Source organism: Diaporthe citri (genome assembly GCF_014595645.1).
Source record: "Diaporthe citri strain NFHF-8-4 chromosome Unknown scaffold_1, whole genome shotgun sequence".
In the NCBI taxonomy this organism is placed as follows: Eukaryota; Fungi; Ascomycota; class Sordariomycetes; order Diaporthales; family Diaporthaceae; genus Diaporthe; species Diaporthe citri.
This window is the reverse complement of record NW_025064846.1, coordinates 4935924-4961745: the sequence shown is the minus strand read 5'-3', so window position 1 is coordinate 4961745 and position 25822 is coordinate 4935924. Positions and strand designations below refer to the sequence as shown.

The following is a 25822-nucleotide window of genomic DNA, read 5'->3' as shown; positions in this document are numbered from 1 at the left end:
GAACGTGTTTGGATCTCGACGAACCCGCCAGGCTCACGGAAGCCCAAGCTTCCCCTCGGGCAGATCTTCCGACTGCTAGCTCTTACTTTCCAGATGAAGCGGCCGTTTTACCCTCATCCCAGCTCCCCATTGGCGAACCGCAGCACCCGCCTGCCCTGTCAAACATTCAAGCTTAAATCCCCAAGCTCCGTCGATCACTAGGCTGCGCAGCAAGGAGGCTTGATAGGTGTGATACCCCAGATCGTGGGCAAGGGGTCCCGCGTGAGACGAGTCGTGTTCGCCTCCCAGGCTTTGCTGCACCGAGATCAGCCGGTCTAATGGGGTAGGCTAGACGCTGGTGGTTTCCAACGGCAGCTTCACTACCCGGGCCTTGTCAAGGTCGTAGACTTCAGGCTGGAAACTCGCGGACATGAGGGGCTGTGTTGAGGGTGTCACTAGGTCCAGGGAGATGGCTGGAGGCCGGGGACGTGGAGAGATACGCGGAAATATATGATACCCGGAGGTCCTTCGTGAGGTAAGAGGAGGTTGTAGCTTGTGCGTGATAGCTTCTTCTCTCGCCCGTCTTCCTCTTCTCACAGGTCCGGCACCGCTTTTCCCCAAGTCGTCTTCCGTGAAGATGCGTTTCTCACAAGTGTTGACCTCCGCCATCGCGGCCGGCGTTGCCGCCGCCGAGCCATTGGCGAACGTGCTCGCTGCGAACAACAACACGCTGAGCACCCTCAACTGTAAGGCGCAAGTCCCTGAGGCCACCATGAACATGTCACAAGATGACTGACAAGCAGAGCGTAGCTATCCTGGCCGGCATGCCACAATTCACACAGGCCCTGACGATGCAAACCAATGTCACCATTCTGGCCCCGTCCAATGACGCCTTCGAGCAGGCGATGAAGGCCATGCCGACACTTACAAACGACATGAACATGGTCACTGCCCTCCTGCAGTATCACATTATTTCTGGTGTCATGATGTCGTCAGCCTTCACCGAGACGCCCCAGTAAGTCCCATTCTTGTCCCTTCACGGATCCCCGTCTGTCATGTTTTGGAAAGTCCCAGAATGTATCACTTCAGGATCCGTAGCAGGTGATTAACAGGTAGCAGGTTCGTGAGCACCTACATGGGAATGCCCTTCGCCATGGTCACCGGCAACCAGAAGGTCGAGCTCGTCAAGATGGACAACATGGCCATGATCTTCTCGGGTTTCAAGCAGATGAGCAGCGTCACCAAAGCTGACATCGCCTTCGACGGCGGCGTCGTACACGTCAGTAAGTGATCACAAAAGTTTTCGAGTGGCTCCTCGTGTGCGAAATAACAGACCGTCACATACTAACACACTCCCAGTCGACAAGGTCCTAACCATTCCCATGTCCCCGTCCGTGACAGCTGTCGACATGGGACTGACCTCCCTCGCTGGCGCGCTGACAAAGACAAACATGGTGACGGCCGTGGACGGCCTCTCGGACGTGACCATTTTCGCGCCGTCGAACAAAGCCTTCGAGGCTGTTGGCTCCGCGGCTGAGAGCGCCTCTGTGATGGATCTCTCGACTATTCTGAGCTACCATGTCCTCCACGGAAGCGACATGCCCATGTTCTCGACCAACCTGTTGATGGGAGGCAGTGCTATGTCCGGGACAACGATGGCTATGCCCGCCGGTATGGAGGGGATGCCTATGCGGAGGCAGTCCATGACTAGCACGCCTATGAGCTTCGCAACACTCCAGGGCGGCAATATCAACGTTCGCATGGAAAACGGCAAGGTGTTCGTCAACTCTGCGATGGTGACCACCGCGGACATCATCGTCTCGAACGGTGTCATACACGTGATAGACAAGTAAGGCTTTCTCCCCCTCCTACGCTCTGCCGCCTCCCCCTTTAATAGCAACAACTCGCTGACTTTAACCTCTTTCCCTTGTTCAGTGTTCTCAACCCCATGATGGCAGACGCCACGCCAAACCCAAGTGCAACAACGCAGACACCCGCCTTCTCCGGGGCAACAGCCGTTCAGGAGGCGCCGTTCACCTCAGGCATTATGCCAACCACCACAATCACGGCTGCCGGCATGACTGGTGGTGCTGGTGTGTTCGCCGCCATGCCCACTGCTGCTATCTTGGGCGCTGTTGGAGGTGCCGCGCTGTTGGCAGGGATGTAGATATCCCTTCGTCACCTATCTTCAAATTTCTTAATATGTTGTCTTTTGAGTACCGGAACCTAATGGGGCAAACACTTCCCCTGTCTGTTCTTCTATCAGAGGCATGGGAATAAGGTCTTCTCATGATCTATAGTGGGTGGAGTGCCTCATAAGGGCAGATATCATGAAAAGTAAATACTCAGTCACCTGAAAGGGATGGGTAAATACCTCGAAACTGATGTATATAATATAATCGGCTGTTCTTGGACGACACTCTTGGACTACACTTTGATGGTATAGGCGGAATGACCAGAAAGCCAAACCCCGGCATTGTGTCTGTAGAACATACACTTTTTTCCATTTCACTGTCGCAAGTCAAGTGATATAGGCCGTCAAAGGCCACATGCTGTTCCCTAGAGACCGAATTATGAAACAGTGCATTGCCTCAGCCTGTCTTCAGGCCACAGAGGAAGACGTGCCGTGACTCGAGACGCAATCTAACAGTGAACGCAACGGGGACAGAGGAAGAGTTGGCGGTGGAATCATCTCCATTGCTGACCGTCTATCTACACAACGCTCTCCGGAATCCGGGAGCTGCTCGCGCGACCCATCTTCTCCCACTTGAGAACAACCCATCTAGTAACCGTCCTTGCCCCACTTGTTGTACTTCTCGTGCAGCTCCTGTGGTTTCCGCGGGTCAGCTTCTCGTGTCTCGATATGCCGCATCCACTCACTGTCCATGACGATAGCGGCCCGCGCAGCCTCCCTCGCCCTGACATGTGCATTTGGGTGCGTACCTTTGGCAGGTTGACGTCGGGCACGACAACGGTGTTGATGGCGCTGGGCGCGTCCTTGGGCTCGGCGGACCTGTCACCGCCCGGGTAGTACTGGTACTTGCCCGTGCCGCCGGTCTCCCAGGGGTTGCCGGCGTGGGGCACCTTCTGCTCGGAGGTGGAGGAGGTAGGTGTGCGTCCTTGCGGGGATCTTTCTCAGTATTTCCTGGCTGCCTAAATTTCCCGACTGCTGCCGACATGTGTTTCTGATGGTCATCATGACGTACCAAAGTAGAGTCCAGCGCCACCGAAAGCAGCGACCATGACGGCGCCGAGGATCTGTCAGGCACCCATCGTCAGCTCGTGTCCGGCTCTTGGGGCTGTTGCTGCACCAGCAGGCCGGGCGGGGGGCGCATGCGTCGCCATCGCCCAGACTGCGGCGGCGGCCGGGTCTCAACGCACCATAAGCTCGGGGTTTCGCTTGGTCTCCTGCTTCAGGACGTGCTCGCTTTGCAGCCGGCGAGCGGTGGTGGAGAAAGCACGGGTAGCGATTCTGGACGCCATGGCTTCTGCTGAGGGGTCCGGTAACGGTGAGGGCTGGTTTGGCTCGTGAAGGGTCGTGGTGGAGGTGGTGGTTGCGGTCGATTGGGGAGGGTTCGTCTAACAACTTTCGATGATGGAGGTCTCGTATGATTCGATTCGGGTGTGCAAAGAATGGAGCTGCCGGCCAGCAGGCCGGATTATGACGAACGGGGCGTGATTGGCCGGCTGGCGGCTGGAGCAGTTCGCATTGGCCACTGCTCCAGCGAGGCTGACATAAGGCGCCCCGTGGTCCTGGTGGGGTTACTGGCAGACTGGTAGACAACTGGAAGCAGCACCGTAATCTCCCGCGGCACAGCCTACCTGGTACACCTGCATCGGCTAGGCAGGTATAGTCGGTGGCCTAAGCCGCATGAGGCTACAGTGATATCGATGCCGTTGCTGCTATTAAGGTCTGTCTGATCTTCCAGTCCAGCCAGTGTGCACGTTACTGCACGAGCCTAGTGGTCTACTGTCACGGTACCGGCCGGGAGAGGAATGGATGGTAAGGGGTAGGCACGGTATGTGCCGACGCAATACTGAGATGGCTGTGCCTTGGGTTGGCGATGTGTCGCCTGCACCCAGGTATGCTGGTTTGCTGTTTGCTGCATGGCCATTGCAGGTGGGACAGACAGGCTGGCCGGACAGGGCTGACTGGTGAACTGGGGGTCTGAACACTGGGGACTGGAGACGGCAGGTGGTGGTGACTGGATGGGAGGAATCCGCGCGCCCGTTCGCGAGGGAACCTGAAAAAGCATCTCGGACTTTGCTCAGACTCTCTCCTCTTGCTCAGGCCTCCTCTCCTCCGTCTCTACCGTGTCACACCCTCCCTTTTTTCGCCGCCAACCTTTTTTTGCCAACTCCTGTCGCTCTTTTTTCTGCCTTGTCTTGACTTGCGCTGCCACTCCTTTGATGTCACAATCCCAAACCCACGCATCCCTAATCTAATTTCGCTCTCCTCCCGCCTCCTACCGAAAGATCCACGTCCTGGTCCTGGTCCCGTCCCTGTTCCTAGTCCGACTCTGGCCGCCGCATCGAATCGCATCCGCAAGCTCAACCACATCGCCGCAATTTCCGTGTTTGCAACCCAGGAGGTGCCCTGCACACCACCCCCCAATTCTCCACGTTCCGAACGAACCTTAGCATTGAGCCAAGGCACCTGTCAACCACGGTCGACCCTTCGCTTTTCCTGCACGGCGCCCCTTTGATGCCTTCTGCTCAACCCGTGGGAACTATGATATAGCCGGCCGCTGACCCTGCGACTCACCCCATCCCGCCCGCGACCATCACCCTATCACGCCGAGATCAGCACCGCGGACAAGGCCCAGTCGCCGCCATGGCATCTCAGGAGGGCTCGAGGTCCAACACCCCGGCTGGCGCTGCCAGCAACGGCGACGACGACGCCAGCTTCCCTCAGTATCCCGGCAGGGCGACCGGCCCGCCCAGCATAATCTCCTCGAGAATGACAGACATTGGGACCGAAGACGGACGCGAGATCGAGGCACAGAATCCAAACAGGCAGAGTCTGGCCACCTCGCAGACCGGCACGGTCAGGTCGCAGATCTCATCGCAAAGGGCTCCCGGCGCCTGGCCGCAACCAATGCCCCTTCGACGTGGACTCTCTGGGAAACGAGGAAGTGTGGCTGCTAGCATCGGCTCAAGCTCTGTTGCGACGGGAGGGCGGCCTGCCAGTGCAGCAGGCCGGAGCCATGTTCCGTCCGTATCCTCGCACTCCTTCTTCCGCCCCATGAGCTCCCAGAAGCTACAGGCGCAACGGGGTGTGGCGAGGCCCTCGACCATGAGCCGCCCACCGGAGACGGCCGAGACTCTCTCACAGGAAGTCGGCCCCACCACCATCGGGGCCAATGTTGTACGCCACAGTATTCAGTCCCAATCGACTTCGCGCCGGTATACGGGAGATGAGCATCCGCCTCCGTCACGCGGAACCGAAGTGACAGCCCCCGAAACTTTCGATCGCGCCACGGCGAACACCAGTGCGAACGGCCACTACCCCCAAGGCAGCGTGTCCGACAGCGTTCGTCCTCTGAACAGGCAGAGGGAGACGGCTGAGAATAAGGGACTGGCTGTGAACCTGGACAAAAGCTACAAGAATTCCGGGCAGGCGTCCCCCTTGACTCCTCGGTCGTTTAGGTCCAGTTTTCTGTTGCCTGGGAGAAGCAATCAGGGGGAGAATGCATCGAATCGCAACATGCAAGGCGGCGAGAAACTCGAGTCCGTTGCCTCGTCCCCACGATTCGGTGACGGGGCCACCGATCCAAGACCAAATACGGCTGTTGCTCCCAAAGCTGGCAGACAGGAGATGGGTCGCAATTGGGAGTACTTTCTTGGGAACACCGTCTTTTGCATGGGCGGCAGACTCCAGAACACGAAAGCTCGTCCCGTCAACATTGCCACGGGTGCTTTTGTTGTACTGCCTTGCATACTGTTCTTCGTCTTTTCCGCGCATGATCTGTGGCACGACGTCTCGCCGGCTGTCCCACTCATTTTTGCCTACTTGGCCTTCATTTGCGTCTCATCTTTCCTCCACGCTTCAACTTCTGACCCTGGTGTAAGTCATTTTCGAAGCCACTGAGAGCGGGACATGAGACTGACTTGAGAGATAGATACTACCTCGCAATCTGCATCAAAACCCACCCCCTGACATCAACGAGGACCCTTTGAGGCTGGCCCCTCCCAGCACTGACTGGACGTTGATCAAATCGGCCGAGTCATCGACAGCCGCAATGGAAGTGCCGACCAAGTACTGCAAGACTTGCCAAATCTGGCGCCCTCCTCGCACTCACCACTGCCGGATGTGCGACAACTGTATCGAGACGGCAGACCACCACTGTGTCTGGCTCAACAACTGCGTGGGTCGACGCAACTACCGTTACTTCTTCACGTTCGTCTCCTCGGCCACCCTGCTCTCGTTGTACCTCATCGGGGTCTCTCTAGCCCAGATTCTGGTATACATGAACACTGAGGGGGTCACATTCGCCCAGGCGATAAACCATGATGCCGTGCCGTTTGCCATGGTCATATATGGCTTTATCGCTTTCCTATACCCGGCTGCGCTGATGGGCTATCACATGTTCCTCATGGCGCGCGGAGAGACAACACGCGAGTTCCTCAACAGCCACAAGTTCCTCAAGAAGGACAGGTACAGGGCGTTTACCCAGGGAAACTGGTTTACGAACTGGGTTGTTGTGCTATGTCGTCCCCGGCCGCCGACGTATTACCACTTCAAAAAGAGGCATAATGAAGGAGACCAGCGACTGGCAAACTTGAGGATCAAAGAGCGCCGGCGCAAGGCCAAAGAGCAACAACAAGAAGGTGTAGAGCTAGACGAGGTGCGACCGCAGACAGGTTTCCAGGGGCCAAGTGCGCTGAGGAATGAGGCCCGCCCGCCAACGACGGCATGAGAGCTCTGTTGGACCTGTTACTACCACGCGCTCCGTGTCTGCCTTCATTTTGCCATCTCTTCTTTCTGTTTTCTTTTCTTCTTTTCTTGGTTATCGTATTTTCAAGCGTTGCATCAGCCTCGGCGATTGAGGAGCGGATATTGGGCATCGAGCAAAGAGATGGAGTTTCTCGACTTGATACTTATCGCCCATGTAATGTGTTATTCCCTTATACCCCGAGTTTTCCAAAACTCTTCTCTTCGATCCATAGAGTCAGCGGATCAATTTCTATGTCTACATGAAGGTCCCGAATGAACCCAGGACGAGCATCCAGAAGCAAGTGGTTGTAGACGTACGAGCAATATGGACGCTCAGAAGGCAACTGGGTACTGACCAAAAAAAAAAAAAAAAAAATTACGAGGATGAGTTCCAAACTCGGTCGGGAACAGGCAACTGTTTGGGTGGTGAGCTAGTCAATTCCCCTGCCAGCCCTGCTCGTCACCAGTGGGCGCGCCAAGACTTTTCTCCTCGCACATCTCGTGGGATCAATGGCCCGAACTTGGCCCTTTTCAGATCTCGGGACCAATTTACCGTTACTATACGCCTCACTCATCATCAAGGCGCGAAACGGTCCCCGCGACGGCGTCATGATCTCATATAAAGCTGCGAGAGCATCCCACTCGGGGGAAGGCCCCTGGCTGGCCGTCCACAGACTTGCACCGCCCTGGATCGCCCCTCCTCCACCATGAAGGGCTTGTTCTCATATGCCAGCTTGCTCCTCGCGGGCGTCCTTACGAGGGCGTATGTGGAGCGCGCCGCTGGGCCATTCCTCGCCCAGGTCGACAACGAGACGTGGGTCATCGGCAACGAGCTGTGGAACCTGACGCAACAGCGGACCTATGGCGTGAAGCTGTTCTATAAGGAGCGCGACCTTGTTGGCGATGCCGTCGGCCACTACGTGTCATATAGTAAGCGTCGCTCACTATCTTCTTTTTTATTTCGCCGCCCCGACCTGGGACCGAGAACAGGCGCTGACTAGACCGTCCAGATGGTGCGGCGTCCAACCTCAACTGGACATCCGCCTCCATCGCCTCATCCGGAACGGATGAGGCCGGCCCATGGATCGATGTCTCCTTCAGCGCCATCGAGGGAGACATGCACTGGGTGATCCACACGGGACTGGCAGGAGCATATCAGTACTTCGTGAACCGGGCTGTGCCTGTCCTCGGCGAATTCCGCACGCTCTGGCGGCTCGACAACACGACCTTCCCGCGGGGGCGCACCAGCCGGCGCGACGAGCCCTTACCGCCGCTGTCCGACTACCGGCCCGAGCTCAAGGTGCAGGACGAGACGTGGCTGCGGCCGGACGGGAGCGGTTATATCACCAAGTACGACTTCTCAGCGTTCGTGCGCGAGCAGACGGCGTACGGGGTGTACGGCGAGGGCTTTGGCAGCTGGTATATCAACCCGGGAAAGGACTACTACAACGGGAACCACCTCAAGCAGGAGCTCATGGTGCACCGCGAGAGCGCGACGGGCGACGCGGTCCAGCTCAACATGATCCATGGTACCCACTTCCAGGTCAGCAGCTCCGACGCTTTCCCCGTGGGTAAGATCTGGGGCCCCTGGCTGTGGTACCTGAACGACGGGTCCGCCGAGGACGCCGAGGCCCGAGCGCAGGACGAGTTCGCCGCGTGGCCGTATACCTGGTTCGAGGACGATGCCTACCAGAGCCGCGGCACCGTCAGCGGGAGGCTGGTGCTCTCAGACGGGCGGCCCGCCGCTCACGCAGCCGTGTTTCTGGGCGACAACTCACCCAACAAGACGGCTCTTGATATGGGCAGTAATTATTATTATACCGGGTACGCGGATGCCGACGGCAACTTTGCGTTCTCTGACGTGCGCGCTGCTACATACGGTCTGCAAGCATGGTCAAATGGCAGCGCCATCGCGGGCGTGACGACGTCGCTCCTGCAAAACGACGTCACGGTCGCCGCCGACGAGGAGACAGACCTCGGCGAGGTGGAGTGGACCGTCTCGGACCGCGCCATCCTCTTCCAGGTGGGCGACTTCGACCGGTATGCATACGGTTTCAAAAACGGCGGCGCGCCGCACCAGCACGCGCTCGTCGCCTCGTGCCCGGCCAGCCTCACGTACACAGTCGGGTCCTCGCAGCCGGAGGACTGGTGCTTCGGGCAATCGTGGCTCGGCAACTGGACCATCCGTTTCGAGGTCCCGGCCAACGCCAGCGCGTCGGCCGACGGGTCTGGCCAGGCGACGCTGATCGTCTCCCTCGCAGGGTATAGTACTGGAACCAGCTCCAATATCTACGCCAACGACGAGGTCATCGGCAATTTGACGAGCGGGACTCCGCAGCTGCTGAACGATCCGGGTCTGTACCGGTCCGCCACGGTGGCCGGCGAGTGGAGATATTTCGAGTTCCCATTTGACGCCGGGGTATTGAACGCAGGGTGGAACACGGTCACGTTCGAGGTGACTAGGAACACAACCTGGAGGGGTTTCATGTGGGATAGCATCGTTCTAGAGGGGTAATCCTCGCTATACATTCAGCTGACCTGTGTATGTGTTGTATGAATTCATGGATGCTATTGAATCAAATTTGCAAGTCTCGACTATGTATGTGATCTGGGCCATAACATAGGCACGGCATCCAGAAAAGTTGATGGACAGATCCTCACAAATACAGCGTACCAGGTAAGCGAATGCTCCAAGGAGTCTATTGTGCCATCTTCGCAAGTAGTGGTCCAGATACTACGAACATTGTCGACGTGCCTGAGATGTCACGTCGAATCTCCCCGTTGAAGGGACCGTCCAGAGGATTTACATTCAAAGCACCAGTCCACTTTGCCCCAGGACATCGCAGAACGAGTCATCCAGTCGGACTGATTGTTCCATGTCCTCTATCGATTCGGTAGTAGACAGTGACTTGTACGTCAGTCTTTATCATCTAGTCGCGGGTGTCTATCCTGCTCCTGATTCAGGGGGGCTGGCTACTGTCGATTGATTATATAAGCCAGCAGACTCGCAGCCCCGCCAATGACCTCAAAATCTGCTTGCATGGTATCAAGAGCCAGAGACTGCCAAATCGCCCGCTAACATTGTTCTCGATTCTCACGGCAGAAGCGAATGAAGGAAACAATGGCGGCCAAGACGATCATTGTGACGGGTGCTGGCCGAGGAATCGGTCTAGCAATATCCCAGTACCTTTTGCAGAACTCGCACAAGGTGGTGCTGGTGGCACGAACAGAAACCGAGCTTGAAGCTCTCAAGAAGCAGTACCCGGCTCAAGTCGAATACTTGGCTGCCGATTTGACGAAGCTTGAGGTAAGAGTTCGAGAAATGCGATGTCGATACTAGAGGGGATTCTTGATTGACGAGTCTATGACAGAATGCTACGAAGGTCACAGACCTTGCTGTGAAACTCGGTGGGAAGGTTGACGGGATCGTCATCAACCACGGAGCACTTGAGCCCATCAAGCTCATTGCGGACTCCGCCGTGGACGAGTGGAAGACCATGTATGACATCAACTTCTTCAGCCCTCTTGCCTTGGTCCAGGCCGTCATCCCACAGCTGCGGCAGACCAAGGGCCGCATCATCGTCACCTCCTCGGGCGCCGCAACAAAGGGCTACAAGGCTTGGGGCCCGTACGGGTCCTCCAAGGCTGCCCTGCACTCTCTTGTCCAGCACTTGGCCGTCGAAGAGAAGGACATTGTTTCCGTCTCCCTCAGCCCGGGAAGGACAGACACAGGCATGCAGAAGCTCTTGCGTGAGCAAGGCAAGGGATTCATGGACGACAAAGACCACGCCAGCTTCGTGTCCGCGTTTGAAGAGGGCAAGCTGAACCCACCCGAGGGCCCTGGGAACGTGATCGCCAAGCTTGCGCTGGATGGCACGCTCGACTTGAGCGGCAAGTTTCTGCAGTGAGCCTACCAGACTCCGCCTCACCTTGTACAGTGCTAACCACGCGCAGATGGAATGGCCCGGAGCTGGCTTCGTACCGTGACTGATCGAGTTCACTGGGGAAGTATGTCAGCAGATGATCCTGGCAGTAGACTGCAGAAGAATATCTAGATGCATAGAGAAGCCTCATTCGAAAGATGAAAAGCAGTACATTTTTTTCCACACGGGTGATTCAGTTTTAGCATGGAATGATTTTTGTAATCATAGGCTCCTCCGACAACGATCGGGAATTTTCGAAACAAGAGAATCGTGACCCACCTTGAACGTCTCCCAGTTTTGTTGTTGCATATTGCCATGTGTAGTGACTGCGCGCAAGGGAGTCAGCATGCCCCCGCCGTCTCCTTGTTCTGCAAGCGATGGCCAAGATGTTTTGTGCTCAGGTATTGAGTTTTTCCGTCATATCGTGATCGGTATTTGATAGTACTACATTTTTGGACATCATGGCAGGTGCGATGTTTGGGCGGTCGCCGCGAGCGTAGAAGGAACGTGAGAACAAACCTGTCAGCGCTGTTAGTCAATGCCAGTTCAGAAGAATGCACGTGGCGAAGAAGAAGCATGAAGGGTATGTATCAGAGATAGTCCGTTTGGCTTAGGACGAGTCAATCACCATGGTTAAGTATGCCTGGGGCGACAACGAGTTCATCATTCTGTGCTGGTAAGGAGGGGAGACCGAAGGATGTGACAAACCTTTGCGCGCCTGACTGGGCAGACAGACATGGAGACACTCTGCTTCAGCCCATGTTGGCGTTGAAACCTGCTGGAATCAACAGCGAGGCCGTCGAGGGGTGTTTTTGCATCAATGCGGGAGGTTGTGTCGAGGGTTTGCCGGAGCAAAGAGGTAGGAGATTGTGAGTAGAACGCGCTTTTATGGACAAAAATCTTCGATTTTGCTGCGCTTTGTGAGGCCTGCCCGCTCAGTACCCGAAGCGGCTAGACCGGGACCGATAAGCAAGGCCGCCGATAGGCTGAGCCACACCTGTTGCCAAAGCGGCAAGCGCCCCCAAAGTGAGACGTTTCCCTTTGCCAGAGGCGTAAATTACGCGACTCAAACAAGGTCGTAAGGATGAAGTGCATGATATGATTTGAAAGACCGTCGACTTCCCTCCATAAATTTGATTTCCCCCTGGGCACCCAAAAATCCACAATCCCCGGTCGATCGCATCTCACTACAACCCTTCATCAAGCAGCGCCACTCTTTCACCATGTCTGATCACGAGTTTGGAGGTGAGTTTCCAATCCTGCCAACCCCCTGGCAACCCCATGCACTGCTTGGAGTTTGGTCGAACCTGAGGCTTTTGGAAGTGCAGCCAGAGGCTGCAAGTGCGATCTTGTTGTCGAAACGGAATCATTCAGCAAAGGCTCCTTCTCTTCAGGTGGATCGACAGGCTGCTCAAGTGAGGTATGACAGGCGGAGCTTCAGCGGTTGTCGCCTCAACATACCATGAAGCCCTGTCAAGTCCCTGGTCGTTCTCGGAGACTGCACCTCAAAGTCTTATACACAGGCCTCTTCGGCTCAACATCTAATACAATATTGCCCGGCCCTCTGCTACGAATTTCTTACACCTTTGTGCGGGTTATCCTCATCACACTTTTGTTCAAAGACGCTAACGAGTAACCCAGCAAATGACGACCTGTCGCTTCCAAAGGGTGAGTGACATTTCACTCTCGTGGGAGGGAGACGTCCTCGAGGTGTTGCCTGCATGTGTCTGGGCTAGATCCAGCCTTGTGCCGAGACCATGCTGGCAGCCGTCTCCAGCTTCTCGAGGCGAAGACCTCTTTCCCACCCGCTGCGTTGCCCCATACTGACAAGCGACGACAGCCACGGTCCAGAAAATCGTCACAGAGATTCTCCCGCCCGCTAACGGCGTGGCGTTCGCAAAGGAGGCTCGGGATTTGTTGATCGAGTGCTGCGTCGAGTTTATTACGCTCGTCTCATCCGAGGCCAACGAAATCTCAGAGAAGGAGGCAAAGAAGACCATCGCGTGCGACCACATCACGAAGGCCCTGGAACAGCTCGGGTTCTCCGAGTACGTGTCAGCGGTCATCGAGGCCGCATCGGAGCACAAGGAACAGCAGAAGGTATGAATGAATGAATGGCCCCCACACTCCCACAGGAATCGCGGACGGCCCCCACAGGTTGCTGACAGGATCCGAAAACAGGGACGGGAGAAGAAGCTCAACAAGTTCGACCAGAGCGGTCTGTCCATGGAGGAGCTCGAGAAGATTCAGGCAGAGCAGTTCGCCGCGGCTGCTGCACGGCACAATTAAGCGGCATTGTCGGTCACCTTTGCCGTAGGGCTACACATTTCTTTTTGCATCTGGACGGCGTTGAGGATTCAGTTCGGCAGGATTGGGAGGGTATACTTGCGGTGCACTTCATGAGCTCTAGACCGCGTGTATAGGTGTCCATACTTTTTTTCTCTCTAGCAATGCAACCAAACACTCGTGGCATTCGCGCGTATATCTGTCTCTTTTCTCCCTCACAGCTGACCCATGGGGTGAACTATGGCCCAGGGCTATCAGAAACCAGCCTGGCCCACAAATGAACCATTGAGGATTAGTGACTACCTGCTTGAAGCCAATGCCATTAGAGTGGTCATGCTTTCGCATAGTGCGAGCCCAGACATGCGACAGGCCATTTAAGCTCATCAAGTGCCGGCCTTTCCAGCAAGCCGGCTCGTCCACTAGGACCTAGGACCTTGGAGGCTCATCGAGCTAACAACAACCTGCAGTATATAAAGGCAAGCAATCCATTCCCAACTTTGCTTTTTCCTCTTTTCGTTTATTGCCTTCGGGCATCTGGAGAGAAGTCGCAACCTCTGCACAAGACACTGCACTCTCAAAATTAGAGAACGCCCCCCGGCACTACCGATACTTTTTTTTTCACTATGCTCATGACTTTATAGTGACATGGAGAAGAAATGCAAACGCGGCGCAGGTGAGCGAGAACCTAGCAATTAGACACACAAAATACAAGTAACAAGGCAGAATTATCATCCCAAAGTAATGTTGGCTCGATTGTGGCTGTAAAGCTCTGCGAGTATGTGTCTATAAGTCTACGGGAGAGTAGAAGTAACGCCATCCACAAAGCAGAGAAAAAGAAAAGAGAAAAAAAAAAAAGAATTCCCCATGATCTATAAGTCTAAGGTTCGGTATCATCAATGCAAGCATGCAAAGCCATCCAGGTAAGTATGCAGGTCGTAAGTCATCAGTGGTCATAAAAAAGCAAAAAGGAAAGCCGACCGAAAAGAAAGAGGGGAAAAAGAAAAAAAGGTCACTTCTCCTCCGCCTTTGTGCCCATGCTCTCCTCTTCCTTCAGCAGCCTCGCGCGCTCCTCACTTCTCACTCGCAGACGACACTCAAACGGCGCCGGGTGACCGCCGAGTCCCACCGTCAGCGTGGCTTCGGGCTCGACTACCTCGCCGTCGGGGCCGACGACCTTGTCGAGGTCGAAGGTTGCCAGCATGGTCACGATGAAGATGAAGACCGTCGCCGTGGCGAGGTGGTTTCCGGGGCACTTCCTCCTCCCGAAGCCGAAGTTGCCGACCGGGTAGGGCTCGCCGCGCTCATACCGGTCCGGATCGAATTTGTCTGGGTCGCGGTAGGTGTCGGGGTCAGAGCACATCGCCTTGGTATTCGCGAACATGACGGTGCCACCGGGGATGAGCATGCCATTGTAGACATCGTCTTTGATGCTCTGGTGCGGGATAACTAGCGGGTTCAGCGGCAGAGCACGCATGACCTCGTTCATAAAGCGGTTGAAGTATTCGAGCTTGGGTCTGTCGTCGAAGGTCGGCAGACAGCCAGCGCCGACCACCTCGTCGATTTCCTGTTTGACGCGCCTCTGGACGTCGGGGAATTTGGTGAGGAACAGCATGGCGCTGAGCACAGTGCCCCAGGTGCTGTTCCCCCCGGCGATGAATACCGCGGCGGTGGCACCTTTGAGGTCGGCGACGGTGGTCTCCTGCCAAACGCCAGCCTTCTCATTTGCGACGTAGCGTTCCCAGTGTGACTTCATGAACGAGGGAGAGGCTGTGCCAGCCTCTATGTCGCGCATGCTGTCTGCCCACGGAACCTCGTGGATCGTCTTGATCGCTCCACGGCTGTCCCTCGCATGCCGGAGAGGAGCCGACAGACTCGAAGGCAGGAAGTACCTGGCCGGAGGAAACAGATCAACGACCGAAGAACCTGCGATCCCGCCATTTGTGGTGACTTTGTTGGCGGCGTGGGCCATGGCCGTGTAGGGCGAGTCCTTGTCCTTGATCTCCTGGCCGTAGGCGATGCGGAAGATGACGCTAGTGGTGAGAAGCAAGGCAGTGTCGCGCCAGCCCCGGGAATCAACAAGAAGGGAGCGTACGGCCTTGCGGGCCTCGTGGGTCTGCATCGGCCGGAACGTCTTGACGGCGGATTGTGTGAAGGTGTGCTGGAAGAGGCGTCGGTGAAGTTTGAACTGCGGACCCCATCGGAGGAAGGTCAATGTCAGGCCCCAGCCCATGCTGTCCACAACCATTAGTTCCTTCTGTCCTGCTCGCCGATATAGGGGCCTGCTATCACCTACATTTCGAACAGGGTGAAGCGAGGCCTGTCGCAGTAGTTGGCCCCACGGCGGTCGAGGAGGTCAGTTGCCGCCTTGACGCTGTTGAGGCATATCATGTGCTGTCCTAGAACGTTGACATGGATAACATCGGAGTCTGAACAAGTCTCAGCCGGCTGCCCGGATATGCTTTGCTTTGCGTGGGTGGTTTCCCCCCCATCGAAGACTTACTGTATTCCTTTCCCCAACGCATGTAATCCAACTCCGGGTGCTCACTGATACTGCCCAGGTTCCCAACTAGGAACTTTCCCGGCGGTCCGGGGGGCAGCGGGTACGAGAAACGCTTGCGGTAGTAGAGAGTGTAGGACAGCCAGATGAAGAGCAAGACCAGAAAGGCGCCCAGGGCGACCTTGAGGTCTGTCGTCGGGCCAGCTTGTAGCAGCATCTTGACCTCGGGCTGATGGGGTGGAAGGAGAATGGGGAACAGCAACCAAGGATCCAAACTCTGGACAGAAGAAGGCATATTGAACTCAAGGGAGGTCATGAAGATTATCTACTGATTCATGTCGTAAGAAAACTGGACTTGCTGACCTTACTCGCGGCAGTCGCGACCCAGTGATTATGCAGCTGAACGCACAACTCAATAAGCGGGACCAGCTACCGACTGAAGGTGTTTTGACTCATCATCAGCATACTACTTGACGGCGACGTGGAAGGCCTATGAAAAGTCGCAGGTCCATAGTGCTCACGACAAGAGGGAGGTGTGGGGAGATATCTGACTTGGTCGTCACAAAGCCATGAAGCGGTCAGCTTTGACTTGGCTTCCCTCCAGTTGGGCAGTTATCTCCTCCTGACAACGGCAAGGTCGTCACCTGGATCCGCCATAATACAATAGTAGCAAGCAGACTCGGGCAGTGGCGCCTATGCAGGGGAGGGAAGGCCTCACTTGAGCGTGCCTCCCTGCCCTTTGTCGAGAGCAGCCCCTCACCCTGATGCAGCGGACGGACTGCCGAGTTTGCCTCGTGCAGTCTGCAATCTGCGATCAGAGCCTGTAAGGGCACCAGCACGCAGAGGTTCGCGGATCCGCAGTCCGGTTCTCCAGCAAGCTTGTTGTAGAGATTTCCTTCAGTCTTCCCTCATTAAGTTTGGGGCCGCATTTCCAAGGCGTGGATTCCCCGTGGTTGACAGGAGGCTAACCATGTTGGTCAAGGCGTGCTGCAGGGTGGCCCAATCTTTTCGATGCAGTGTTGCGCTGGCCCAACGATGACCCATCCAGGGAAGCGTTGCACTGAGCGGGAGAAGGCCGTGGAAAAGTTCTCGAAGCTTGTCAAGAAGGCAGTAGATGAATCATGTACTTCCCCTAGCGAAATACCAGACCATGGTCTCTACCATGTTTCATGGATGCGACCTTGAAATATCGGAAACTGTAACCAGCATTAGCTGAGGGAGCACAGCACAGCAGGCGAAAGGGGAGCGTGCAGCAGAGTCATGTCTGCATCTAATCACGGCCTCATGTGACAGTGCGTTCCTTGGATCCGATGTGAGACGAGCGGGCATTGGTGACATGTGTGGTGCCAAGTGATGGAGAGCACACCTTTGCACACGAGTCCGGCGAAGGCATGGCTGCCCGGGCCGTTGGGCTTGTGAGCCGGGCAGCGCTTTGGGATCCGATGCAACCACGTGCCGACTGGACACCAGAATAGTCGGTCTGCAAGTCCAAACTAGAGCTGACGGACAGCTGGCAGCAGGCTGAGGATGGCGGAGGCAATGAGTGGCCCACTTCGGTCCGGGGTCGCGTCATGGCCATGGATGGCTTGAGAAGCGGGAGATGGAGAGCGAGAGTGTGTGTGTGCGCGTGCGCGTGTGTGCGCACACTTTCGGCACGAAGCAGCCAGGTCCCGGAAGCAGGGAGACTCAGCGCGATGCCACACCAGGCCCTTCGAAATCAGGCCAGAACGGGTCAGGCCAGCTAAGGTCAGGCCAGTCCAGGTCAGGCCAGGGATACCTTCACAGCACAGTAGGATCGGACAGTGGGGACTGGATGGTTGGATGTGGATGGTGGGACCTAGGGACCTAGGGACGGAGGACGGAGGACGGGTGGACGGTGGATGTGGCGAGGACTGAGGGTGAGGACGAGGGTGTTGGATTGTGGACGGACGTGGATAGTAGGATAACGTCTCTATGGGGGGGGAGCAACCAGCGAGCTGGAGCTGGAGCTGGAGCTGGAGCTGGAGCTGGAGCTGGAGCTGGACAGAGAGGGGCAGAGGGGGTCGGGATTGGGGTTGTCCGCGTGGGCGACATTCCTCTGCCTACCTAGTAGGTAGGCAGCAGGCAGTGTGGACAAGCTGGTTGGCTCTCGCAGTGCCGTGACATCTCGTAATGCTGACCCAATCTGGGCAGCCGTGTCAAGGATGATGGGTTCTGGATGAGATGCGTGTCACTCGGATGGGACTCGCAAAGCTTGGAAGTGGACCGGTGCTGGTGAACAGGAGATGGTGGCACGGATGAGTGTTGTTCAATTCTCTCTTCTTTTCATTTCATTATATAACTCTGATGGACCCGTCCACGTCGGGACCGGACGGCCTCTTCAGGCTGGAGGATTTCTGCACGGGACGACTACGTCCAACAACAGTTCGTGACGAGACGAGGCTGTTGGGCCTCGAGGACGAAACAGGTTTAGGAAGGTGATGGGCTCGGCAGTTGTGCCGTTGGGTGCTGCGCAGGTGGTGACGGCATGAGATGAGGATGAGGATGGAGGTTCGCGCGGTTGGAGCCTGCGTGCCCGGATGCGGTCTCGGGAGCTGTTTCAGTGCGGGGTGTTTGACCCAGGGAAGCGTTTGTCTCCGGGTTGTCCTCGTCCGCGTCATACAAACAGCGTGTAGATGCACCTGTGACGGAAGGTCTTGGGAGGCACGGGGAGGCACGGCGAGACTCTGGGTGGGGAATTCTGAGGGACATCTAGATAGGTGCGAGGGAGGGGGCGGGGGAGGTTGTCTCTACCCTAGGCACCGTATCAGATTATCTCAGCCTAATATGAGAGAGAGAGAGAGATGCCGAGCTAGGGCGAGGGCCGGAGGACGAGGGGCGAGGGCCAACCACCCAACAGGAGGGCAGAGAAGGCCGGCCGGCTGCAGCCAGCCTCCTGAGACATCCAATCCAACTCCACCAACTCGTCCCAACCGAGAGGATGCGAAAGGCTGAGTGAAGGACCGAATCTGAATTCCCCCAGGCTCGCTGACAAGCTTTGATCGAACCAAGTCAAGGCTGCTGCGGATCCCCTGTCGTCGTTTCCGCCCGAGTTCTAGCCCCAGCGGGAGATTCACAGCAAGCCGTCAGCCAGATCGACGTTAGTGCTCGTCAGGGCTCCACAGGCACAGGCGCACACAAACCTGGAAGGTCCACCTCCACCTCCGCCCTGCCCAGTGCCAGCCCGCCAGTGCCCGCCAGTGCCCGCCCGTGCCCGCCCGTCCGCCTTCCCGCCAGCCTGCTTACCGAAGGCTCCTCTAGCCCGTTTTTTACGACTAGAGGCACTTCCCGAGGTCTTGTGGCGACCGTCGACTGCCTGCCGCCACGACAGCAACAGCAGCAACTCGGCCTCGACCAAGATCCATTCCGGCTTCGAGTCGTGAGGAACAGCTCCTCATGGATTTCACAGACACGAAACCCATACAGAATGTGGGCACCGACCTGAGCCTGCCATCGCCTGCCGCGACCTCTGCGCCTGCGCCCGCGTCTGCGCCCGCGCCCGTCATCAAGCGGCGCTCCCCAATTGCATGCCGGAGGTGGGTCAACGCCACGAACACACGCGCCTTGCCGCGACCGTCGCCCGTCCCCGTGTGCTGCTATACTGACTCTCGCTCTCCTTCCCCCCTTCTGTAGATGTCGCCGCATGAGGAGTAAATGCCTGCACGACAAAGCCAAACCACCATGCGTGGCCTGTCGGGAGGCTGGCCTGAGTGCCGCAGACTGGTATGTCTCCCCGTCCCTCCTCTCGCTGCCGCCATCACGTCCCATCTCACACCTGAGCTCGATCAATCATACTGCTTGCCCACCCGCCGGGCCCGGAGCCGTGCGTCGTCCTGGTTGTTGCTTGCCGTACTGATGAATCTCCTCGCATCAGCATATTCCCCGTCCGTGGCCAGCCCGACAATGATCGCGAATACCGCCACCCGCGCATGCGGGCCGACAAGAGCCAGAAGAGAGACTCGGCCAAGATGCGTCGCGATATACTCGATGCCCCCGTCATTCCTTCACCTGCGCCGCTCAAGAACATCAAGGGCGTCGACGAGTGGGACTATCTCCCAACGCTGCCGGATACCATCGAGGCCGTCAACCAGTTCACTAGGAACTACTTCCAGTTGGGTTTCATCCCCAAACAAGCCTTTCCCGAGCGCCTGCGGACCGACTCTCGATCCATCAGTGTCTTCCTCTTGCTCAGCATCCTGAGCATATCGGCGCGCTTCACCCCATCTCTTGTGGAACGGTACGGTGGCGGCATGAAGGCTGCCGAGACATTCATGGACAGGGCAACCGCGGTGGCATTATCAGAACTCTATCAAGTGCCCAGTCTGGAGAGGTGTCAGGCCTTCTACCTGCTCAGCATCGCCCAACAGGGCAGTGGGATGAAGAACAAGAGCTACGTATGTCAACCCACACTGTTCGCAAGTCGCACAGAAGTCGGCATGGCTAACTTCTGTCAAGATCAACATGGGCATCGCCATGAGGATGGCCGCCTTGATGCGGCTGCACCGAGAAGAGACGTACGCGCTTCAGAATCCATCAAAGGAAATGGTTATCGCTGCTGAGTCGGCACGTCGAACTCTGTGGATGCTTCACAGTAAGTCGTCTCACAAGCATACACACCAAATTTTATTTAACAAATCGTCCTTCAGGCCAAGATAACCTTCATTCTGGTCCCGAGTCCCCTGTTTCTCTTGCCGCTGGTGACATCACAGCCCTCCTTCCATGCAGCGAGGAGGACTTTGCCAAAGGCCAAGAGCCACCTTCCCGGGCAGCACTCGAAGACACGCCTCCTGCGATAGACAATCCTAAATTAATATCTGACCCGAGGCGTTCTCTATTCGCGACGCTGATCCAGACACACTACTTCTGGGGCCGGGTTTCCCGCAGGGCTGTCAAGTATGACAGAAGCTCCCGACCCTGGGAAGACACCAGCGAGTACGCAGAGCTAGTTGCGAAGCTTCACGAGTGGGAGAGCAATCTGCCACACGAGCATATGTGGAGTCCTGTCCTGCTCAAGGGCTACAAGGCAGGGGGCCAGGACCTGGTAGGCTACAAATCAGTCTTCTCGGGTGACAACGAATATTGACCATTACTGTAGGCCTATCTGAGCATTACAAACTCCACACGATTGTGCAACATCGTACTGCGGAAGGCATATTTGAGCGAGTACGTCGGGCAACGGCAGCACCCCTTAGTCTGGATGATGCTTACAACAACACAGGATGATCAACCTTGACCAATCAGACGCTCAACTGCAGACTTTCTGGTCCAACATGTCGCTCGAGCTCTTCAAAAATGTCAAGCTCCTGTATGAGCAGATAGAGACGCAGTTCATGGAGAGAGCAGCTGACGACAGCCTGGGTGCTCAGATGGCCGTATGTGGTTCCAATCCAGGTGCAATTACTTGATCGACCAGGCTAATTTGCCATAGTTGTTCTGCGTCTTTAGTTGCGGCCACATGGCTACGTATTTGTGCAAATATCCAAACGGTTTGTCCCATCCAGCCCGGCATGGAAGCCCAGAAGTGCAGTCACGCTAACACTGCCCCAAGTCTGTCCGGATCCCATGATCAGCCGAGATGGACCCATCATGCTCCAACGAGCCATGCAGATCCTCACGGAAGCATCCCAGGTGTGGCCACTAGCTGCTCGATGGCTCGAGAACCTGGAGAAGTTCTACCGTGATAATAAGGGTGCCATACCCGGCATAGAGGGAAGCATGGACGACAGCGTGCGTGTCACCCAACTTCTAGAAAACGTTGCTGCCCCCTGTTTGACTGTTACATATGAATTTGACCTGCTAACGGGCACACAGCGTGATCCTGTACCCGAGGCTCTGCAAGCGGCACTCGCGCGGCCTCCCTCCAGGAACGGAACTGGGACGAACCACACAGCCAATCAGGACGCTAGCAACCAGCAAACCCGCAACGGCGAGACCTCCTCCAATGCTGTGATGCAAGCGCCGCCCCAGGTCCCGACACCGATGATGTACATCGATCCAAGTATGCGAATGTCTCAGAGCCAAGGACAAATACCACAGTCGCAGGCAGCACAGGCCATGGCCGGGATGCAGCAGCAGCAGCTTGGAGACCGACCTGCTACCGACGGCTTGGGACTGCTTCTCGAGGCCTTCGACTCCCACCAAGGAGCGAACATGGCGGCAGCAGGCGCAGGTCAGCCATACGACCCCAACCTCGCTGCAAACCAGGCCGGCTACTACGGACAGCCAGGCACGGCCATGCCTGGCAACGACGGATACGAGAATGAGCTGCAGTTCTACATTGACGGAGCGCCAAGCGTGCATGGATGGGTCGGCACAGGTGCGGGAATGTATGGTTACTGATAGCTTCTGCGGTGAGATCAAAGACGCTGGGCTGGTATATCGTTATTAGAAGGCTATGGCTGGCTTGTAGGCAGACTGATTCCAAGAAAAGCATCTGGGAAAGGGGCGACTTGAGCGAGCAATACATGGCCCTGGTAATGTCTTAAAACCCCAATCTGAGTTGGGTCGGTGGGGCAATGAATGAAACGGGGCACACAAGCACGGAAAGATAGGTTTGAGCAATCAGAACATAACAACCGTTGTAACCAGATGCTGTGGGCACACTGCTTCGTGATACTATGCACCTTGACAAGAGAGACGGTCATGCTGTATACCGGGCCGGCTGACACTGAAGCTCGGCTTTCAGCGGAAAGATGTGGAGGGCTGAATATGCCTTCATCTTGACTGGCCGCTCTTACGTAGCGAGTGGATCAATGTTTTGCCATTGGACCGTCGATGCTTCTATGTCCAACTTCGCAAGCCTCGTGACTTGCAGAAAGCTCTCGAGGGCGTCACGGACAAAATGGGTTTGAAATGTTGTAGAGAGCGTGTAAGACCTATTAGATCGAAAGAGGGATGTGTTTAGCTTCTCAACTCTAGAAACGTAGAAATCACAAGGAGAGCAAATAGTGTAGCTCGCCTCACAAACGCTACCACCCCTCAGTCACGTCTTGCCAAGGATTATTACCCTGGTCTGTACCGACGGGGACGAGAAAAGAGGGAGTAAAAAAAGGATGAGCGGCCGAACTCGCCCAGGCCATTGCCACGCTCAGTGGCGCATTGGCGCAATGTCGCACAGGCTTAGGGAGAGGACGATATCAGTTAGACGGTAGACCCCTGTCTTTTGGTACAGTCGCACTGGCCTACCCCAGAAAATTGGACGACATCGGGCAGGGTTGCAGCATCAGCACCGCGATGGTGATCTTTTATGGCAGAGGTGACTCAATTGTTGACTCAAAAAGACCACTCCCCTTGTCCTATCCTATTTAACCGGGGATTTTCCTTGACATTGAGAGGACAACCTCTATTTCATACCTCAGTCTACCAATTGCCAACCATTCATCCCCGGGCAGCTTCGAGGAAGAGACAGAGTCTAGATCGAGACTGTCGCTCCCCAACTGCAGCCCCTCCAAAAAAGTGAAAAGTGCCCCTCACTTCCCGCCGTCAAAGTTTCGATCAGAACAGAAAGCGAGGCACCAACCTCCAGCGGTACCTCAAGATGCCTATGTAAGTTTTTCTCCGCGGAATTGGCAAGATCTCATTTCTGGTTCTTGCAAGAAAAGCTAGCTAAATAGTGTCACGCTCTCGCTCTTTGCAGGCTCAAGGATCCCTCCAAGAAATACAGGTCTTTCCCAGCAGTCAACCTGCCAGACCGACAATGGCCCTCCAAGGTCCTGAACAAGGCCCCCAGGTGGCTGGCAACTGATCTCAGGGACGGGAACCAAAGTCTGGTTGACCCAATGGTACGTGTTTAGACCCAGACATTCCCAATTGGCGCTCCTTGCTAAGCAGCGGGCTTCCCAGAACGGCGATGAGAAGTGGGACTACTTCAAGATGCTCTGCGACCTGGGTTACAAGGAGATCGAGGTCTCCTTTCCCTCCGCATCGCAAACCGACTTCGACTTCACCCGCCGCCTGATCGAGACGCCCGGCGCCGTGCCCGATGACGTCTACCTGCAGGTCCTCTCTCCCTGCCGCGAGGACCTCATCCGCAGGACAGTCGAGTCCCTCAAGGGCTCCAAGAAGGCCATAGTACATATCTACCTCGCCACGAGCGAGTGCTTCCGACGCATAATCTTCGGCTTCACCGAGGAGGAGAGCGTAGAGCTGGCCAAGAAGTGCACCCGCCTGGTCCGCCAGCTGACCAAGGACGATCCTTCACAACAGGGCACCGACTGGGCGTTCGAATTCAGCCCCGAGACGTTCAGCGATACTGGCTTGGATTTCGCGGTCAAGATCTGTGAGGCGGTCAAGAGCGAGTGGGAGCCTACCGAAAAGAATCCCATCATCTTCAACTTGCCTGCGACGGTGGAGATGTCCACGCCCAACGTCTACGCCGACCAGATCGAGTACTTTTGCAAGAAAATCACGGAGCGCGAGAAGGTCTGCGTGTCTCTTCACCCTCACAATGACCGCGGCTGTGCGGTCGCCGCAGCAGAGCTGGCGCAGATGGCTGGGGCAGACCGGGTGGAAGGCTGCCTCTTTGGAAACGGAGAGCGCACCGGCAACGTGGACCTGGTGACCCTGGCTCTGAATCTCTACACGCAAGGAGTAAACCCGCAGGTTGACTTCTCCGACCTGCAAGAAGTCATCCGGACGGTGGAGGTGTGCAACAAGATCCCCATACACCCTCGCGCTCCATATGGCGGTTCCTTGGTCGTTTGCGCTTTCAGCGGCTCGCACCAGGACGCCATCAAGAAGGGCTTCCAAGCCCGGGACCAAGCCGGCGCTCAGTACGACGACTACTGGCAGGTCCCTTATCTGCCCTTGGATCCCAAGGATATTGGCCGCGACTACCAAGCCGTCATCCGTGTCAACTCCCAGAGTGGAAAGGGCGGTGCCGCGTGGATTATCCAACAACACCTGCATCTCGACCTGCCCCGTGGCCTGCAGGTCGACTTCAGCCGGGTTGTGCAAAAGGCGGCCGAGGAGCGCAGCCGCGAACTCCTGCCGGTGGAGATCACGGAGCTGTTCGAGAAGACATACTTCCTGCGCGACAACCCGCGCTTCACGATTGTGGACTACAGCATCTCTCCCGACCGGTCGCGCAGCCCCGCGCCGCCCGAGCCGGGCAAGACGCCCGACACCATGTCCCTGCCCCGTCTGTTCGAGGGTGTCCTCTCCGTCGACGGCAAGGAGTACAAGCTGCGCGGGCGGGGCAATGGCCCGCTGTCGTCCCTGTCGGATGCGCTGCGGAGCGTCGGCGTGGACATTGACGTGAACGACTACAAGGAACACGCCGTTGGCAAGGGCCGCGACGTCAAGGCCGCTACCTACATAGAATGCACGGCCGCCGGGTCAAGCCAGACCAAGGTGTGGGGTGTGGGCATCCACGAGGATGTCGTACAGAGCTCGCTGGTGGCACTGCTGAGCGCGGCTAGTAACGTGAGTGACCTTCAGAGCGGTCCCGACCCAAGCACAAGCACAAGTCCAAGCCCAAGCCCCCTGCCGTTGAAAGTTCTCAGATTGTTCAAACCCCGTCTCTGAAGAATTGGATTTGGTAACCGGCTGACGCAAAACCCCTACTGCCACTATAGTTTGTCTTGTCCCGTCCTAGCAGTCCCATCCTGAGGAATCTGAGCGACAAACAAATCGAGGGCAATGGCAAGGCTAATGGGGCGGACATAATTAACCGCCTGGAGTCTGCTGCGGACGAGATGTAAATGGGTCTGTCTGTGCTAGACGGACGGAACCAGGTGGTGGGAAGTGGGATCATAGCTCGCTTTCTGAGGGCCGCCGAGGGATGGATGGCATAAAAGTAAATTGCATCTGGTTTGGTCTTGACCCTCTCATGACACCGCCATCCAAAGCATGGGAGGTTGACATCTGGTCGTATATCGAAAGATGTCACGGCGCCTGTAGTTAGTCGCAAGGGAAAGGCGAGACGCATAATTATTAGGGCTAGGAAAAGTCATCACGTTGATTTCGGAAGAGGCTGAGGTTACCCTGACGGATATTCAGATCTGTGAAACATGACTACTTGAAGGTGTCTACTCCAGATTTCGTCACAATCTATGTCGCCGATGCTTAAACCGGACACCGACACTTCCAGATACATGCCAAGCAGGCGGAGTACCCAGTTTGTCTACATCCCTAGATAAGCATTGCCCGTTTCCGGAAGCGCTCACCTCGGCCTTAGTGTTG

General features: G+C 56.5%; 8 protein-coding genes across 8 annotated transcripts; 6 read left to right on the top strand and 2 right to left on the bottom strand.

Moving 5' to 3' along the window:
* Positions 1 to 616: 616 nt before the first annotated feature.
* Positions 617 to 2146, top strand: INS49_001359 (uncharacterized protein; the record flags this gene model as incomplete). The annotated part of the gene is made up of 5 exons (XM_043162189.1): positions 617 to 725; positions 790 to 994; positions 1099 to 1262; positions 1339 to 1828; positions 1915 to 2146. 5 exons carry the CDS (start codon positions 617 to 619, stop codon positions 2144 to 2146), a joined length of 1200 nt encoding a protein of 399 aa, XP_043030695.1.
* A 615-nt stretch (positions 2147 to 2761) lies between these two features.
* On the bottom strand, positions 2762 to 3462 carry INS49_001358 (uncharacterized protein; the record flags this gene model as incomplete). The annotated part of the gene is made up of 4 exons (XM_043162188.1): positions 2762 to 2806; positions 2923 to 3098; positions 3186 to 3237; positions 3361 to 3462. The coding sequence occupies 4 exons, from the start codon at positions 3460 to 3462 to the stop codon at positions 2762 to 2764; spliced, it is 375 nt and encodes a 124-aa protein (XP_043030694.1).
* A 1351-nt stretch (positions 3463 to 4813) lies between these two features.
* INS49_001357 (uncharacterized protein) lies at positions 4814 to 6899 on the top strand (the record flags this gene model as incomplete). Its single annotated transcript, XM_043162187.1, has 2 exons — positions 4814 to 6046; positions 6102 to 6899. 2 exons carry the CDS (start codon positions 4814 to 4816, stop codon positions 6897 to 6899), a joined length of 2031 nt encoding a protein of 676 aa, XP_043030693.1.
* Positions 6900 to 7623: 724 nt separating this feature from the next.
* On the top strand, positions 7624 to 10824 carry INS49_001356 (uncharacterized protein; the record flags this gene model as incomplete). Its single annotated transcript, XM_043162186.1, has 5 exons — positions 7624 to 7846; positions 7927 to 9316; positions 9554 to 9593; positions 10020 to 10223; positions 10288 to 10824. 5 exons carry the CDS (start codon positions 7624 to 7626, stop codon positions 10822 to 10824), a joined length of 2394 nt encoding a protein of 797 aa, XP_043030692.1.
* A 1238-nt stretch (positions 10825 to 12062) lies between these two features.
* On the top strand, positions 12063 to 13128 carry INS49_001355 (uncharacterized protein; the record flags this gene model as incomplete). The annotated part of the gene is made up of 4 exons (XM_043162185.1): positions 12063 to 12084; positions 12481 to 12507; positions 12680 to 12939; positions 13021 to 13128. The coding sequence occupies 4 exons, from the start codon at positions 12063 to 12065 to the stop codon at positions 13126 to 13128; spliced, it is 417 nt and encodes a 138-aa protein (XP_043030691.1).
* A 1006-nt stretch (positions 13129 to 14134) lies between these two features.
* On the bottom strand, positions 14135 to 15839 carry INS49_001354 (uncharacterized protein; the record flags this gene model as incomplete). The annotated part of the gene is made up of 3 exons (XM_043162184.1): positions 14135 to 15356; positions 15419 to 15551; positions 15626 to 15839. 3 exons carry the CDS (start codon positions 15837 to 15839, stop codon positions 14135 to 14137), a joined length of 1569 nt encoding a protein of 522 aa, XP_043030690.1.
* A 3197-nt stretch (positions 15840 to 19036) lies between these two features.
* INS49_001353 (uncharacterized protein) lies at positions 19037 to 21979 on the top strand (the record flags this gene model as incomplete). The annotated part of the gene is made up of 10 exons (XM_043162183.1): positions 19037 to 19176; positions 19274 to 19363; positions 19515 to 20034; positions 20096 to 20231; positions 20287 to 20681; positions 20736 to 20803; positions 20859 to 21012; positions 21069 to 21126; positions 21189 to 21367; positions 21452 to 21979. 10 exons carry the CDS (start codon positions 19037 to 19039, stop codon positions 21977 to 21979), a joined length of 2268 nt encoding a protein of 755 aa, XP_043030689.1.
* Positions 21980 to 23177: 1198 nt separating this feature from the next.
* Positions 23178 to 25341, top strand: INS49_001352 (uncharacterized protein; the record flags this gene model as incomplete). Its single annotated transcript, XM_043162182.1, has 4 exons — positions 23178 to 23185; positions 23277 to 23421; positions 23483 to 25063; positions 25216 to 25341. The coding sequence occupies 4 exons, from the start codon at positions 23178 to 23180 to the stop codon at positions 25339 to 25341; spliced, it is 1860 nt and encodes a 619-aa protein (XP_043030688.1).
* Between the last annotated feature and the right edge of the window lie 481 nt (positions 25342 to 25822).